This window comes from Vigna umbellata, chromosome 9 (assembly GCF_029865625.1).
Source record: "Vigna umbellata cultivar VRB3 chromosome 9, Vumbellata_1.0, whole genome shotgun sequence".
NCBI classification, from domain to species: domain Eukaryota; kingdom Viridiplantae; phylum Streptophyta; class Magnoliopsida; order Fabales; family Fabaceae; genus Vigna; species Vigna umbellata.
In genome coordinates, this window is record NC_142173.1 from 4222257 (window position 1) to 4240829 (window position 18573).

At 34.1% G+C, this 18573-nt stretch overlaps 2 protein-coding genes and 1 long non-coding RNA gene across 19 annotated transcripts; 1 reads left to right on the plus strand and 2 right to left on the minus strand.

Annotated features, from left to right (window-relative positions):
- Nucleotides 1-485: 485 nt before the first annotated feature.
- LOC124822634 (Transducin/WD40 repeat-like superfamily protein) lies at nucleotides 486-18361 on the minus strand. Of its 14 annotated transcripts, none has more exons than XM_088099611.1 (6): nucleotides 18035-18360; nucleotides 17506-17768; nucleotides 17298-17352; nucleotides 13258-13558; nucleotides 3578-3935; nucleotides 486-1269 (listed from the first exon to the last, which is right to left on the minus strand). In XM_088099611.1, exons 5-6 carry the CDS (start codon nucleotides 3897-3899, stop codon nucleotides 548-550), a joined length of 1044 nt encoding a protein of 347 aa, XP_087955737.1. In that variant the 5' UTR covers nucleotides 3900-3935; nucleotides 13258-13558; nucleotides 17298-17352; nucleotides 17506-17768; nucleotides 18035-18360; the 3' UTR covers nucleotides 486-547. The 14 variants fall into 14 exon arrangements, with proteins under 14 accessions (XP_087955737.1, XP_087955735.1, XP_087955734.1 ...); XM_088099609.1 differs by having other exon boundaries at nucleotides 13258-15874; XM_088099608.1 differs by having other exon boundaries at nucleotides 13258-15884.
- On the minus strand, nucleotides 1280-3565 carry LOC148192354 (uncharacterized). Its single transcript, XM_088099614.1, has one exon. The coding sequence runs from the start codon at nucleotides 2412-2414 to the stop codon at nucleotides 1437-1439; it is 978 nt and encodes a 325-aa protein (XP_087955740.1). The 5' UTR covers nucleotides 2415-3565; the 3' UTR covers nucleotides 1280-1436.
- LOC148192355 (uncharacterized) lies at nucleotides 11818-13169 on the plus strand. Of its 4 annotated transcripts, none has more exons than XR_015782327.1 (2): nucleotides 11818-12604; nucleotides 12686-13169. It is a non-coding gene; the product is annotated as an uncharacterized LOC148192355 (long non-coding RNA). The 4 variants fall into 4 exon arrangements; XR_015782328.1 differs by having other exon boundaries at nucleotides 12696-13169; XR_015782329.1 differs by having other exon boundaries at nucleotides 11818-12577.
- Nucleotides 18362-18573: the final 212 nt, after the last annotated feature.

Sequence of the window (18573 nt, forward strand, 5' to 3'; positions counted from 1 at the left end):
TAAAAGTGTCTGAAATTGGTCCTTATTTATTAAATTTTGCATCAATTTCCTTCCAAGTAAATCTAATTATTTATTAGATATTTTAGGGTTTTCGATTTGGTTATAAGCCCTATGCACATGTATTCTCATTTATGAATTTGGATTAATTTTTTCCTCCCTTTTTAATATCATTTTTCCTTACAACTTCCCTAATTCCAATACTATTTATTTCACAAACTACTTCCAACAAAAATTAAACACACATCAAGATGTTTACAGTAAATCACGCACTGTTCAATCAATTAACTTCTACCTGTGCTACATTAACTTGGGTTTATATCCACACACACACACACACATATATATATATATAGTTTTGGTTTTTCTATCATTGTTTAACAGTAAACTCATTTTCAATCAACTACCGCAATCAAACAGTGACGGTTAATTTGGGGAAAAAACGATTTTAAATGCAAATGAAATTGTCAAAATAATGCAAACCATGATTGAATAAATAAACTGTGCATCACATTTCCTAATGTGTTAAAGTTAAGCAAGAATGAGCATTCTACAAGATAATAATATCATTTGCTGACCTCCACACCCGAATATGTTTGTCATAGAATGAGCAAGTAGCCATCAATGGTTTGGTTTTCCCACCTAAATGATTTGCTTCACCTTTCTGCCAGTCTACTCCATAAGCAAGAGAATCATGTTTGTTGTAAGTTTCCAATACTTCAGCATTGTCACCTTTAATAGCAACAATAGCAAAACCATTGTGCATACATGCAGCCAAGACCAAGCCTGGAATGAAGGGGTGCTGCTTAACCCTCCAAACTCCTCCCCCTAAGCTAATTGAAGTATTGTTAAGGGGTTTTGAGAGAGACCTTAAATCCCATACCCTCAGGAATTCATCATAGCTACCAGTCAACAAGATATTCGGATCATGGGGGCTCTTCTCAATGCAAGTAACACCCATTTTGTGGACCTTAGAGCTTTGAAATACCACATTAGGAGGTCTATCTCGCAAATCCCAACAACTTAACTTGCAATCATCAGAGCCAGTGTATATCAAATTTGGTTGGTGAATATCAAAGCAGGTTGTCCAAAGTTCAAAATCATGAGCCTTCCACTGTTCTTGTATTTCCAGCTTGGATTCAAGAACAGAAACAATAGACACAGAGCCATCAGAAAGTCCTACTGTGATAGATGTGGCTGAAGGGTTCCAATCCAGGTACAAGCACATAGAGTTGCTGATTTTTTCCTTAATGATCTCCTTTAGAGTAACCCCTGACATAGAATCAATAACAAATCTTTAGTACAAGGTAAGTGAGTAAAAGATGACAGGATATCTCTTTAGCAAAATACCAATTTAGAAATAACTTAGATGTCATGGATGAGTACATTAAGTAATGGAGAATATTTGACATCTTTGCAATTTGCGTAAAAAACCAAACCTATATAATAAAAAATAAAAAATAGCCGCTAACAGAAAAGTGTATAAAGTAACTAAAACACGAGGTCAAATAATTTGTAACAATGATTGTAATTTTCATACTAACACAAGGGATAAATCTTATATTAAAAAAGGCCATAAAATAGAGACAAATTATAATGCCAAAATAGGCCATAAATGGGAACCAGAACTGATGGCTGGATGTCATAAATTCATATTTCTTGCCTCGATTAGAATTATTACGACCCTGTGATGAAGTGATGTTGCTGTTATGGTGTTGCGGCTGTGAAGAGAAGCCTTCATCCACGGTTAAGAGGGCAGTGGAACCAGATTCACGGGTTGCTCGCTCCTTAATTGTGGTCTCTTCCATCTTTAAGCGAGAACATGTTGTGGCAAAATTGGGCAATTCATCTTTCTGTTGCATAACCGTGACAAAACTAGCACAGGCTTCGGTTAATCCAGCGAGCAAGCGGAGCACAAGACGTTGATCTGAAACAGGAGCCCCGACATTAGATAATTGGTCAGCAAGAGATTTGAGGTGGTTGCAATAGGCGGAGGTTGAGGAGAAATCAGTCAAGCACGTGTTTGTGAACTGAGTTTCAAGATACATCGCCCTAGAGTTTTTGTTATCTTGGAATAGATCAGCGACACGCTGCCAGGCTCTTTCAGCCGAATCATCAGCCACGAGAATCGATGTGAGAATATCAGGAGATATAGTCGCATAAATCCATTGAAGGACAACAGCATCAAGACGGTTCCATAGTGGGAGATCAGCGACCTTGGCTGTTTGATATGCTGTTATGGCTGCGGCATCCGTAGGGGGGATGATATGTTCAAGCACGGAATGAACTTTAGCTTGGACCTTAAATAAGGTTGTCCATGAGTGATATTGGCCGGTTTCCATGTCCAAGGTGATTGGAATAAGATGCTTCACGTTGGTGACAGCTAGGGCGGAGTGAAATTTGGAGTTTTCGGCCATTGATGGGCAACAATGGGAAGAAGGAAGGAGAAAAAAAAATTGCTTGGAAGAAGAGAAGAACAGTGACGGCTAGGTTTTTAGGATTTGAGGAAGGTAACCTAATCTGATACCATGGAGGAAATCATCCGTACTTTGCATATTCATTGATAAGGAATATATACAAATTGCAACCTATAATTTAGGTTGTCATTATAACTGACAAGCTATAATTGAGGCTAACCTTTAGGCAACTAATGCTACAAAATCTACTTAAATAATAACAAATTATTTTATAACAGATCATATCTAACAGGTGGGATTTTTAAGAGTACATGAGAAATTGTTATCAAACTCTTAAGTCTCAACTCGTAAATTCCAACAGCTACACTTCTAAGTATAGGTAGCCAATTGACTGTTGAACTCCTTTCTAGATCTGGACTTGGAATAAACTTGAGTCGAGAAGAGACTCGTTGAGTCTCGAAATTAGATGTAATTCATTTACTCAACTGACCAGCGACAAGTGTTTATGTTTGCCCAGGTGTTGTTTAGGAAGTCAAGATAGATGCAATATTTCAATAGGGGTCAAAACAATCAGAGCCTCACCATAGTCTGTTTTGTGAAGGCAATTAGCATGAAGTTTTGTTATCAAGCTTAGTGTTGTCAAATTGGTATTCTTCTATGGTAATGATGCTTAAGAACTCAGCATCCATTGCGAATTCAAGATCACAAGAATCCAGAGTTGTCAACCCATTGTGAAGAAGCGAAGATGAGTGTGAAATGAGAGACTTTGAACAAACAATAAGGACTAAGCTAGCCTTGTTATCGAAAACTTTCACACAAGCACCACTGTATCATTCCAACATACCATGTAGAAAAACCTAAACCAACTAAACTTTCAAACATTTTATTAGTAACATGGACGAATCTTCAGTTTTAGAGCCAAACAAATGATAATTCATCTTGAGTACGTGCAACGTCTCCACCATAACTTGTGATGAAATTTTACCTAGTTTTTTAATTACTTCTAAATATTTATATATTTGGTCAAATTTCAGCCTATCAGTCAGTACGAACTCTCAACTTTGACAACTTTTTATTTTAATACAGTTTTGAGTGTTACTAAGTTGACATGTTCATATTGAATACAGTGCTTTATAGAAATTAACCAAGGACTAAATCCATACCTTCCACTCCGTTAGAGCCACCTTCCAGCATTTTAATTCTCAAGTATCCATCAGCATCTGCTTGAGCTAGAAAAGGATTCAAACGTCCTCCAGGTGGGCTCCACTTTATGTCAAAAATCCCAGCAGTTTCCTCACTAAAAACCATGTCAAGGTGGCCTTTGTCCTCATCAACATTGAAAAGTGATATGCTTCCATGTCGATTGGGCTGACAACCTTCTTGTAATGTGTAAGTGGATACCGCCAAAACGTTATGATACAAATCATACGGACAAAACTCCACAGCATCAGCATTCCCCTTTAAATAACAATGTGCTACGTCCATGCTAGCCGAATGATTGCCTAGCTATCTTATCAGCAACTTTGAATAAGACAACCAAATTTAAACGTTACCATATTGATTTCACAAGAACATAATTTACCATAGAAAACATATGTCAGAAGAACATGACACAAATCAATCCAAAATAAAGCACCCGACCAAAATTTTACGGAATGAAAGTTGTTGGATGTTTATAATGCACAATAAAGATTAGAACTACAGATTTTCATGTTAAAATTGCAGTTGATCAACTTGATCACAGATACCTTTTAAGGAACATCAAAGGAAGGGACCACGAAATATAAAATCCTATCAAGGAATCATAGACTCACCCAAAACAAAAGGGTTTCTAACCCTCTTCTGCGAAATCCATGAACAACTCAAGGGTATTGGCATTATCTAGTGTGTGGACTTCACGTTTTAATTTACTGTTTTGGGCTAAGTATAATGATTATCACCGGCAAGCACAGATTTAGAGTCAGTTACAATTTTTAGTTTAGTATGGAGTGAAGGGCACAATTTAAAAATAATAATACTAGAAAACTCAATATAAACAAATTTACAAAAATAAAAAAGGGATTCAAATAAAAATATTGGCCCTGTCTCACCTTAACTCACTTTAAGAAGATCACAGTTCAGTCTAAACGTATATATAAAGTGCATGTACTGCCTCAATCAGCTCTATTTTAAACCATCGGCTATATATTTCTCAAAGATAGAAATATATATTTTTCCGGAGACCAACCGAACTCGGTGGTGGAGGAAGGACCAGCAGCAGATAGCACAGAGAGCAATAACAGCAAAGCGAATTAAGGTACACTTCTACTCCTTCTATTTCAAATGATAATTCCACTCTAGAAATCATCTCTGCTGTAGTGGATATACGTCAATTCCTCCATTATTGAGTTTAATTGTGAAACACTATGTAAGGATCATAATCAGAGAACATTTAAACAAGAAATAAAGATGTGAAAACATTTGGGAAGGAGGAAAACTATTCAATGGCAATGAAAGGAAGAAGTGATGCTGGTGGTGCTTCCAATCAGTAATGCCTTCGGATCAGTGCCACGGTGGTAACGGTGTACGGAGAAGCCCCAGCAGGGATGGTGATGGCTCCACTGTTAGTGTTTGATGTTTGGCGTGAACGAAGTCTCTGGTCGGAGGTGCAACGATGCTTCCAATTGCCGCTGCAGCAGCACGGCGATGATGGCCGTAATGGAATCCGTTGGGAGGGTGGTCCTCAGTTCAATGCTACTTGCGGCGATGCCTCCGATTGCCGTCGCGGCTCCGACGCAGTTCCCGGTCAGAGGTGTCGCCGCGACGAAGAGGTGCACGAAAAAGCTTGCATGGAGATGGGGAGCCTCTATTGGCATTTGTATTGGAAATTTGGGGGAAGAAGATGATGTATCCTGACAAAGGAAAGGGTGGTGTTTGATCATTCACCTCCAACCTCTTCAACCTCCGTCCCAATTTCCTAAAATATCCTTAAGTAAAGAGGTAGTTATCCAGTAATTATATGTTTAATTATATTATTTCTAAATATTTAATAAGATAATTTTAAAATTTGATATATTATTTTAAATGGTTTAATTATATTATTTGTAATATAAAAGTTTGTTTTTTCAAAATCTTTTATTATATAATTTTAAAATTTAAAAGTTTATTTATTTTGAACGTAAAAATTTATTAGATTAATTTAAAATGTTTATTTATATTATTTATAATTGTTTAAATAGATAATTTATATACAATCATTTGTATGAATATTTTTAATTTATTGAAAATATAAATTTATTTAAAATTCATATAAAAAAATTTTACAAATTATTTTGTAGGTTTAAGTATTATTATGTTTTTTGCGTTTTAATCTTTAAGTTTATTAGATTATATTTTTTATTTTACAATTTAATTAAAAATATTTAATCTTATTCTATTAATTTTTAATTTTGTTATAAAATAAATTGTATTAGTATTTTAATTTATTTAAAGAAAATTGGTATGGAAAAATAATATGAAAATTTTGATTTATTTTTTAGGTATTTTATGTATTATTATTTTGGTGTTTATTAGATTATTTATAATTGTTTAATGTATTGCATTAGTTTATGATTTTATAATTTAATTATAAATTATAAATGTTCTATATATTGTATTACTTTTTGATTTTGTTTTTTTATGATAAAAAAACATGTTTGTTTTTCAAATATTTAAGATTGTTATTTAAATAATATTATTTGTTTTTTATTATTATAAATGATATTAAATATTGAGGGAAGAAATATGTTACATGTGATTATAGTCTAAATTAACTAATATCATTATGGGATGGACTCTGAAATAAATTCTATCATGTTATTAGAATTTTCGTCCTTTTTAAGTGAGGTTGCTGATGAAGATCTGACAAATTATTTCACAACAAATGAAAAATTTTCCTCTCGTGAAAACTTAAATGAATGGGTAAGAGGGATTGCATATGATCTAGGATTTGTTGTGGTGACTCTTAGATCCGATAAAGCTACCAGTCAACCTGGGAGGAAGATTGCTAGGATGTAAAAGAGGTGGGAAATACAAACCTGATGTCCAACCTAGACATATAGCACCCAAAAATGTGAGTGTCTTTTCCAATTAAGGGGCAAGTCATTTGGTAATAGCGATAGGTGGGTATTGCAAGTGATATGTGGATACTACAATCACGGTTTAGCAGAAACTTTAGTGGGGCATCCTTATGCTGGTAAGTTAATTCCTACTGAACAAACGGTATTTTTGATATGACTAAAACCAAGTAACACCTGCAAATAATTATCATAATGTAACTGCAATAAAACAAGTTTACACAGCAAGATATACATATAAACGCTCATTGAGAGGGTCGAGAGCTGAGCTGCAACAGTTGATGATGATGTTGGATCGCGATAAGTACATACATTAGAGTAGATGTACGAAGGATTCAGAGGTTGTCAATGACCTCTTTTGGACACATCATAGTGCAATCAAGTTATTGAATGTTGTTTTGTTAATGGATTCAACTTATAAAACAAATAAATATCAGTTGTCGTTGTTAAAGATTGTTGATATGACATCTATTGGGTTGTCCTACTCAGCTGTATTTGCATTCTTATCAAGTGAGCGACAAAACAATTTCACTAGGGCTCTTGAAAGGCTTACAAGTTTATTTCTGACATATGAGGGCGGTTTACAAGTCATTGTCAGCGATAGAGACTTATCTTTGATGAATTCCATTGGCAATGTGTTTCCTTAGTCATATCAATTGTTATGTTGCTTTCATATTATAAAAAATGTCAAAGCGAAGTTCAAAATGTTAGTTGATTGTGTGGAAGCATGTGATGTGGTAAGCATGGGAGAACATCATGGATTGTGAATATTAGTCTATGTTTAGTGACTGTGTGAATCACCTTGAGTACACATGTCGTTCATGGCCTTTGTTCTTTGAATATGTCAATAACACTTGGACTATTCCATACAATACTTACTTTGTAAAGGTATGGACAAACAACGTAATGCATTTAGGGATTACAACAACGAACATGTGTTTTAATGTTATATTAGTTTATTTAATATTTGATAATATTGATTATTTATTTTTGTCAGAGTTGAGTCTACTCATTGGAGCTTAAAGAAAATATTGGAAAATAGTATGGGAGATCTTTGTTCTTGCTAGGATGTCATTCACAACGTCATTATCTTGCAACATAATAAGATTAAAGCATCCTTCGAAAAAAGTTTAAATCTTTAAAGTGAAGCTTATAAAGGAATAAAAATATAGAAAACTTGTTGGACGAGTATACACTTACGTTATGGGACTAATCGCCGAATAATTACATCAGCATAAGTGAATACTCGTCCAACAAGTCTTCTTTATCTTATTCCTTTATAAGCTTCACTTTAAAAATTTAAACTTTTTTCGAAGGACGCTTTAATCTTATTATGTTGCAAGATAATGACATTATGAATGGCATTCCAACAAGACCAAAAATCTCCCATATGATTTCCCAATATTTTCTTTAAGCTTCAATGAGCAGACTCAACCATGACAAAAATAAATAAGCGGAATATTATCAAATATTTAAATATTAAATAGACTAATATAATATTAAAACATACATGTTCATTGTAATATTCCCTAAAAATGCATTACGTTGTTTGTTCATGCCTTTACAAAGTAAGTATTGTATAGAATAATCCAAGTATTATTAACATATTTAAAAAATAAAGGCCATGAACGGCAGGTGTATTCAAGGTGATTCACACAATCACCAAACATAGACTGATTTTCACAATCCATGACGTTCTCTCATGCTTCCATTATCACATCTCATGCTTTCACACAATCAACTAACATTTTGCACTTCGCTTTGACATTTTTTATAATATGGAAGCAACATAACAATTGATATGACTGGAGAAACACATTGCTAATGGAATTCATCAAAGATAAGTCTTTATCACTGACAATGACTTGTGGACCCCCTCAGATGTCAAAAATAAACCTCTAAGCCTTTCAAGAACCCAAGTGAAATTATTTTGTCGCTCACTTGATAAGAATGAAAATGCAGCTGAGTAGGTCAACCTAGCAAATGTCATACCAACAATCTCTAGTAACGGCAACCAATATTTATTTGTTCTATAAGTTGAATCCATTAAAAAATAACATTAAATGCATTCAATAACTTGATTGCATCAAGATGTGCCCAAAAGTGGTCACTGACAACCTCAGAATCCTCTGCACATCTACTCTAATGTATGTACTTGTCGCGATCCAACATGATCATCAACTACTGCAGCTTAGTTCTCGATCCTCTTAATGGGTGTTTATATGTATACCTTGCTATGTAAACTTGTTTTATTATAGTTACATTATGATCATTATTTTGTTTGAGAGTCAACAAAATATTTGCAGGTGTTACTTGGGTTATAGTCATATCAACAAGTACTACTTGCTCAATAGGATTTAACCTACCAGCATAAGGATGTCCCACTAAAGTTTCTGATAAATCGTGATTATGATATCCACATTTCACTTGCAATATCCACTCATCGTCATTACTAAATGGCTTGTCCCCTAACTAGAAAGAACACTCACATTTCCGAATGTCATATGTACTAGGTTGGACATCAGATTTGTATTTTCTATATTTTCCACCTCTTTCACATCCTAGCAACAGAAACGTCTTCTTCCTAAGTTGACCAGTAGTTTTATCGGATCTTATAGTCACCATAATAAATCTTATATCATATGCAATTCCTCTTACCCATTCAATTAAGTTTTCACGAGAGGAAAAAATTTCATTTGTTGTGAAATAATGATTCGTCAAATCTCCCTCAACAACCTCATTTATAGAGGACGAAAATTCTGATAGGATGATAGATTTTATTTAGAATCCATCCCATAACGATATTCGTCCATTTAGACTATATAATCACCTATAACATAAATTTCATCCCTCAATATATAATATCATTTATAATGATGAAAAAACAAATAACATTATTTAAATAACAATCTAAGAAATTTGAAAAACACACATTTTTTTCATCATAAATAAACAAAATAAAAAGCCTTAATACAGATGGTCCCTATTTTCGTCAGGTGTGTTCAATTTGGTCCCAGTTTTTTTTTCTGTTTAATATTATCCAAAAGAATGTAATTTTTGTTCAATTTAGTGCTTTTTACAAACGGCATTTAATTCGTTAACGATCATTGCTCCAACTGTGCAAACCCCAAATGAGATGGCATTACGTCACCTTCAGCCCAAACAGAAACCGAAACCCTACTTTCTCTCTAGTCACCTAACCCTAGCCGCCACTGAACCCTAACGCTACTGCCAGTGTCATCGCAGAGATCGTCCAAAGTCACCATGCCGTCGTGAAGCCGCACCTGCAGAGAACCATGGCAGTCATCACGCGCAACCTCCTGGCCACCACCATCAAAGTCACGATCTCCCCCAAATCACGAAACTCTCCTCAAGCTGCCGTGCTACCCAGATCACCTCTGCGCCTCCGCCATCACAGGATTTTCTTAAGCCGCCATTGCCAGCATCTCGTACCTGCAAATCAAACACAAGCACCCAGAAACAGAGAAAGCTGAATCGCACCACCCAAACCGCTAAGTCTTCATCGTCAATAATGTCGCAAGCCACCCTAATCTCAAGGGTCATCATCTTCTCCAACCTGCAAAGAACCACAACGAAATCCAGAAAAATCCTAAATCAAAGAAACCTAGAATCACGTCGTTACTTGCTTCCACTGGCCACCATGAGTGCTTTCTTACACAACTAGGTTTGTCTTCATGCTACCATGAGCTCCATTGATGCAAAACCGCGAGCAACTTTTTCCCAAATGCAGAACCCTAATTTTGGGGTGGTAAAGGGACTGCCACGAAAACTCTACTTTTGACATGGCAGTAGTTAAATGTCATCTCATTAGTCTTGTGCACACCTGGACTATCTTTCATTAACGATTTAAACGTTGTTTGCAAAAATGACTAAACTGAACAAAAATTACATTTTTTAGGACAACATTGAACAGAAAAAAAATTAGGACCAAATTGAACACACCTGACGAAAATACGGACCACTAGGGATATTAAGCCAAATAAAAAAGTAATACAATATATTCAACATTTATAATTAAATGATAAAATCATAAACTAATACAATACATTAAACAATTATAAATAATCTAAATAAATTAAAAAACTCATAAAATTTATTTTATAACAAAATTTTAACAAAATTAAAAATTAATTGTATAAATTAAACATTTTTAATTAAAATAAAAAATAAAAAAATCTAATAAACTTAAAAATTATAACACAAAAAACATAATAATACTTAAAACTACATAAAAAAATTTAAAAAAATTATATGAATTTTAAATAAATTTATATTTTTAATAAATTCATATAAATTATCTATTTAAACAATTATAAATAATATAAATAAACATTTTAAATTAATCTAATAAAGTTTTAGGTTCAAAATAAACAAACTTTTAAATTTTAAAATAATATAATAAAAGATTTTAAAAAAACAAACTTTTAAATTATAAATAATATAATTAAACCTTTTAAAATAATATAAGAACTTTTAAAATTATCTTATCAAACATTTGTAAATAATATAATCAAAACATTTTAAACTAATAAAAGAGAAATTGATATACGAAACAGTAAAAATCATATGTAATAAAACATTAAATAATTTATTATGAGAAAAACTTTACACATTCAAACATGTGATCTGGATGTACGAAAGATAAATTTTAAAATATACCATCGCATTTCCAGATGCGATAAACATCTGATAGGACATCGGATGACCAGATTCGACATGGATTTTCATATCCGATACATCTTCAACTTGTATTTTTCTTTTTACATAAATTTTGTTTATTAAATTTAATAAAATCATAGAAATTATTTTTAAAATTATAAATTATATTAAAAATTTATAAATTAATAAAAATTCATACAAAAATTACAAAACTTTTTTCATAAATTTTGTTTATAAATTTAATAAAATCATAAAATTTATTTTTTAACATTATAAATTATATTAAAAATTTATAAATTAATAAAAATTCATACAAAATTACAAAAAGAAATTATAAACTAAGCTAATGTAGTGAAAGATTTCAAAAGCCATCAAACATGAATATTGGATGTCAACATCCAAAAATCACAATATAGGTATCGACATCCGATACATACTTGAAACAGATTCTTCAAAGATTAGCAATGCCAACCACCAACAGTACTACCAGCTATCTCCCTTAAAGCACCACCTCCAAACATCAAGCCTTCCTCTCTCGATGCACCACCTCCAAGCTGCTGGAACACTTTAAACTGCTTCAATAAACCCTCTCAAACCTCTCTCAACTATCAAAACCGCACTCACTAATATGAAGTAGACAAGAAAACACTTAATGAAAATAAAGGAAAAGGAACGAAGAGAAACGAAAGAGAAGAAGAGCTGCAGTTCAAATGGGATAATGGGGGTGTAGGGGTTCTTAATAAATGAGAGAGATAGGGTGTATGTTTCGTCATAGGAGAAATGGGATGTAAGGGATGCATGTTTGCTAACAGGGGTAATGGGGTGTAGGATTTCAATGTTGCACAAAATTTATCATAAAATTACTGGATAACTACCTCATTAATTATGGGCATTTTAGGAAATTAGAAAAAGGTTGGAAGTGAAGGGTGAAACACTCAAGAAACAAAAATGATGCGTTATCCAAGTCCAAAGGATGAATTCACAGCCACAGCCCAAATCTCTTTCTTCCTTAGGGTTTTCGCGCTTCAGTAACAAAAAAAGCAGAACCCTTTGGGTTTGGCCCAATCCCTTTTTTCCTTCCTTCTCCAGAAACTTACAAACCCTAGGGGTTTCTTTACTCCAGCAAAAAGGGAGAGCAGTTGCCTCCTTCTTCCTTCCTTTCATGCCACTCCCTTCAAAGAAGGCAGGGTTTGCTCATCCTCTAACCAACGACAGCCGCTACCTTGCAAACAACGCTGCACCTTTCCCGTAGAAGAAGGGTCACGCCACCATAACTCGGCGGCCTTCTTAGCCTTCAATGTCAAACGCGAGCAAATCGCTCCTTCGCCGGAGTTGGAGAGTCACGATGGAGGAGCTCGCGGCTTTTGGTTGGTTCGGTGGTGGCTCACGGTGAGGAGCTCCTGAATGGCGGCACCGGTAACGGTTGCTAACAGTGGTTTTGATTTCTGAATATGTGTTTCAAGTGCCGATGATCTGTGATTTGGATGGTTGGATTAGCGTTTTGCAGGTGAAAGAAATTGGAGATGGTGTGGTTGATGGGAAAATTTGATGAAGACGATGGGAGTAGATTCTGTTTTGTATTTTCTTTTCTGATTGGATTAAGTAACGAACATGAACATGCAAAGAGCTGAATCTGATTTTGAATGAGTATGCATTGTCTAGTTTCCTCCACTAATGTTTTTGTTCTCTGGATATGGCTTCTCTGTGCAGGTTGGAAAGATGAAATCGAGGTTAAAAGAAGAAGGTGAGGTTGTATCTCACTTGGTAGAGGATACAGAATCATGGAGAAGGGTCACCGATGGTGTTGAAAGGAATTGAGAATGAATTTGATGGCTATGTTTGATGATAAATGAAATAGAGCGATGAATGAAAGCATGATGAAATGAATGATGGAGTACCAGGGATAGATAACGTGAATTGATGAGTGAGGGAGGAAATGTAATATCACAGTCAATAACAATATCATAAACATTAGCAGAAATCCATCCATTACAACACATTTCAACTATTAAGATGAATCTAATCCATAACATATACATATAATGATTTCATGCAAGTTCATGACATACCCGTTGAAGCTTCTTCTAATTTTTCTTCTTTTTCAGGCTCTTTTGCTTTCCTCTTCCTTTGTTTCCAGACTTTTTCGTTTCTCCTGTTTCTTCTTTTCTCCTCTCACGACCCTCTCCTCTCTTTTTTCTTTTTTGGTTTCCCCGCTTGGGTTTTATTTCAGTCAAAGTTCAGGAAAGTGAATATGGTCTCCCTCGTGTAGCTCGTGGAACCCTTCAGCTTGGAAGCCCGTGATCAGAATGTGGAGAGGCATGATTGGAGGCTTGGTTGGGTAGGAGCAGGAAGTGGTATATAAAGGAGAAACTAATGATGACGGAGGTCGTGGATTTGGTAACACGGATCAAAATTAATAAAGAGAAAATAAAACAAATAGAATAAAAACAAAATAAGATAAAACCAAAACAAATAAAATAAAACAAAATAACGTAAAATGAAAAGAAAATAAAATAAAATATAATAAAATAAAATAAAACAAATTGAAATTAAACAAAATTCAATTCAATTAAATATAAGATAAATAAAAGATAAGATAACAATAAAAAGGTTTGATTTATTATATTTTTTATTTTGTTTAAGATATCCGGTTTCCAAACTATGAAACTAGTCTTAGATAGCTCATTGTAGTCTTAAAATTGTATTTTAGTCCAATGTAATTTATTGAGAATAACTTTCACAAAGGAAAAACACAAATTATTAACTAGATTTGAGCTTGGACATTCAATAATAAGTCTGAAATGGCTTATCCGAAAGTCCTGTAATAATGTTCAATGTAGTTGCAATAACAACATTCCTGGAATTCTTCCACAATCATTAGCTCAACTAAACAAGAACTCTTAGGTAAAATTGGGAAGTTCTTACAGCTTGTACAGATTCAAAATCTGGTCATTGCTTTGTAATGGAACACCAACGCTATATAAAGGAGTTCTGTGTATCATCGAAGCAACATCATAGATCAATTTATTACGTAACCTTATTTTTTTCCTATAAGTAGATTGTTATTAATTTCTGTATAGTTCAATCAATCGTAACCCAACTAATTGTTGAAGCTAGTTAACACGCTCGAAACCAAGTTGAGCGTCTACTTCAAAATAAAAGGAAAACAATTAATTCTATCACTTCATTTAAATATAATTAGAAATGTTACAGGTTGCACAACAAACACCAGCAACAGTATATTATTACTTTTAACGCTATATTACTATGCTCTGTAAAAAAACTTGACTAAAAGTTGTTTTAATAATCAGAAAACAATTATTAATTGCAATTGCATCCAGGACTGATATAACAAACATAAATGACGAGACTTTTCAATTTATCATTTAGAGATAAATAATCCTATCCTACCCTATAATATGTACAAATATTGAGAACCTACATTTTTAAAGTTTCTCTTCTATAATATGTACGTAGATTTTTGGAGACTTTGGGACTTTCCAAGGATGAGATTAGGAGTATGGTGTTGAGATGCCCAGCACTGCTCACTTTCAGTATAGAGAATAATTTTCAGCCAAAGTATGACTATTTTGCTGGGGAAATGGGGAGGAAAGTGGAGGAGCTGAAAGAGTTTCCTCAGTACTTTGCTTTTAGTTTGGAAAACATGATAAAACCCAGACACACCGAGGTTGTGCAGAGTGGAATCACTTTACCTTTGTCAGTGATGCTTAAAAGCACTGATGAAGAATTTAGGGAGTTGTTAAAGCAGGGAGGTGGCTGACTATAGTGGGTGCATTCCATTATGTGTATTTACTTCTGTGAATGAAAAGTTTTCCAATGAAGTTGAACTGTTTGATAAATTGTTTATATGTCTGGTATTTTTTACTTTCTTAGTACAGACTTCTCATGCGAAGTTACTGATATATATACTAGTTAAGTTGCCGTCTCAAATCTCTGGTTGCGTTTTTATCGTATTGAGTATATTGATGATACTGAGAAGAAAAGATGAATGAAGTTGTTAGGTTCCTGAGTAAGAAACCTAATTACAGTAGAAAGAAAAGATAATGAAAGAATGAATTTCTCTTATTAATGGTAATAGAATTTTGTAAACAAAGGATAGTTGGAAGCATAACTTCCCTTACAAAACAAGGATAGATGGGAGCATAACTTCCCTCACCTGCAGCCGTCTGTCAACAAACTCAATAATCAAAACCTAACCTTAACAATAGCATTTAGCTTTATTTATATTAAATATGGCTCTATTTACTATAAATATCTTATACTGAATATTTTCCTACAATATAGCTTTATTTACTATATTTATCTTATCATGAATATTTCCCTAGTTCTATTTACTATAATTATCTTATACCAAATATTCCCCTATTCACTGTAATTATTTCCCACTCATCCTAACTGCTACAACAGTTAGGATAGTAACTCTTCAATCGATCAGCTCCAGTTCTTCATCTCTTTCCATCGATCGGATCGGCTCCTGTTCTTCACCTCTTTCCACCGTTCGGCTTGAGCCCTCACTGCCTTCAGCCATTCGGCTCGACCTCTCCCCGCCTTCCACCGTTTGGTTCCCTTCTTCTTCTCTCTCACCGTCTTCCACCGTTCGGCTCGACCTCTCTCCGCCTTCCACCGTTCGGTGTCATTCTTCTTCTCTCGTATACCTTCCAACCCCTAACATTATCTATTACCTTATACCCTATCAGAAGTTCTTAGTATAGTAATTTCATATTTTATCAATGGAACATGGAAACTTTATCATCTAGGTTAGCAGTTAGAAAAGCAGTTTCTGCAAGAATAGAATTTAAATAAACTGTCAAAAGATTTAATATCATCAACAATGAAAATATGACATGATGTAGGTGTTGTAGGTTTCATATTTTCCTACCAGTAGCCAGTAGGTGTAAGAATGGAAATTTAAATGCAGGTTTGCAGTACGAGGCCCTATTCTAAGCAGTAACTATACGAGATACTTGAAATATGCAGTATCTAGACAAAGCTAGAAATCTGTGAAGTAGGGAAAAAGGCTAAGGAAATCTGTGCACTAAGGATAAAATTATTTAGCCCAAAGAGTTCAATTGTAAATGGGTTGCAGTTGATAAGATCTTAATGAATAGATTCAAAAATAATAAAAAAGTGTTTCTTTCTTGATTTCATTGGAAGGACCATTTCCAAGGTGTGTACCCTGTTCTAGTCTGTTATGGTCATCATTTTGACACAATACATTCCGATTCACTGTCCTTTGAAATGGGCAGGCTCAAGGGAATTTGTGAGAGAATTTGTTTAAAGCAGAAGAACAATAATATGCTTGAGTGTGTTTAATAGAATATTGGTCGATGGATGGAAATGTGATTTGATTCTTTTTTCTAATGCCTATGCTTATCTGTTTTTTAATGATATGTACAGAACCAAAGTCACTATTGATCACGGACCCTGCTGACATGATTTTACAAAATGTACAAGTAATTGTACATAAGTTTTTTGCAAGGAACAGTTTAAGGTAATCTTCTGAACTTAGACGGACCTATTAAAGTCAAATGCAACAGCAAGACTTGTGTAGATTGTATTAAGTCTTCCAAGCAATAGGATTATACTATTGCTAGCCACGTCTGTGATAGGACTTGGCAGTGTTGTTTGGTAAGGGATTGGCAAGGCAGGTAGGACTTAAAGGGAACTTTGCTACTGAGCCTTTAACAGATGCTAAAAGATCTGTTTACTTTTTCATTGCTAACACCTTAACCTTTATTGATTTGATACCATTTACCATCAAAATAAGGAAAATAGACCTTATTTAACTCCTTTTTTCATTTTCCAAGACATAATCAGTATGTTTGAATTTTCAAAGATAACAGTTGAGATCTACGTCAGATGTATAACTTTGCACTAATATACCTATGGAATGAATAATAACAACTTTGTTTTGTATTTATTAGGTTTGTAATCATTCATGTATATAAATTTCCAAGGCTGAGTGCACTTTTACTCAAGCTTTACACTCAGTCTCAAAAAACCAAAAAATAGAAAAGGAGAAAACATAGCATTAAAAAAAAATTAGTGTGATTATAAAAAAAGAGACATCTAATGTCTTAGAACATACTTTATTCGAGGCTTCGCTGCTTTTATCTGCAATGATTTCAGTGTTGGCAGAATTGCTGTAATGGATCAAATGAACAGGTTACTCTATATAATCCAAGATGCATAAAAATAAATTTGCAATCACAAGTGCTCAAAAATAAACTTTTGAACAGATAATGCTAAAAGAAAATTGTAGCAGATTCAAACCGAAAATAAGAACACTTACAAACCTGGGTAGCTTTGATGCAAATGAATGAGAGGCAACTTTTAGTATACTGGGATGTACACTTACGTCAACAAGCACCGCATGTAAAGCGTAAAAATGGAAGGACAATACGAATGCAATCCTATAAGAGGATTAGGAGGTATTCGGAATTCATGGATACAGGAAGCATCCAGAGGGAGATCCAATTCGACACTATAGATGACACACTCCCATCAACAATCAACATGTCAGTTTTATAGCCAATGCTCCAAATTTGTTCGAATGTGCCTGCATAACGAAAAATTAAGAAATTCTACCACATGAAAACTTGATTTCTCTAATTCAAACCAAGCAGATGACCGGGTATCCTTCCAAGAAAATCAAGTGGCAAATAGAGAGAATTTTTCTGAAAGCAGTGGCTAAGTAACTTGATCAATAATTTTTAAACAAGACAGTTTTACATAAGAAACTAATCCCCCAATGCACAGAGTTACTAAAGTGTATGAAAGGAAAAAGAGGAAACCCATTACTTAGGGTTTAGCTAGTGATACTACCTACTCGAGCAGTAGACACTCTTCACGCGATTTTGGTGGACGAAAGTTACGAATCCCCATTTTTAGAGGTGAACAACAAAAGGTATTCAGCTTTTTGACAACTTGAAAAAAACAAAATGTTCTCCACTCTATGTTTACCAAAGAAACTCCAGTGACTAAGTTAAGTCCTCCACGCCTCTACGCCTCGACACCTGGCTCGCCCAAGCAGGGGAAGACCAACACGAAGCCAAACTGGCCAACACGAAAACCTTGTTTGAAGATTGTGGTGTGGGGAAGGGGTTTGGAAGAAAATGATTGTGTTTAGGTTTGGAAGAAAACTTTGGGTTGGGAAATATATTTGGGAAGAAAATATATATATTATTCACTCCATTCATATCTCATCCATCTTTCTAATAGATACATATTCATATGCACTACTTGATTCTTAATTTATTGTACTAGTAAAAGAAGCTTGTTAACGTGCTATATATGCTTCAGTTTTACTGAAACCGAAGCGTATAAAAGCGTGGTGACATTTTTGTAATTTTAGAAAACTTATA

Bases quoted from the DNA above. Each gene is read 5' to 3' on its own strand.
- LOC148192354 (XM_088099614.1), bottom strand. From the start codon at position 2,414: ATGGCCGAAAACTCCAAATTTCACTCCGCCCTAGCTGTCACCAACGTG.
- LOC124822634 (XM_088099606.1), bottom strand. From the start codon at position 3,899: ATGGACGTAGCACATTGTTATTTAAAGGGGAATGCTGATGCTGTGGAG. The intron at 1,270-3,577 runs GTATGGATTTAG...ATTCTATGTCAG, and splicing joins TGGCTCTAACGGAGTGGAAG to GGGTTACTCTAAAGGAGATC.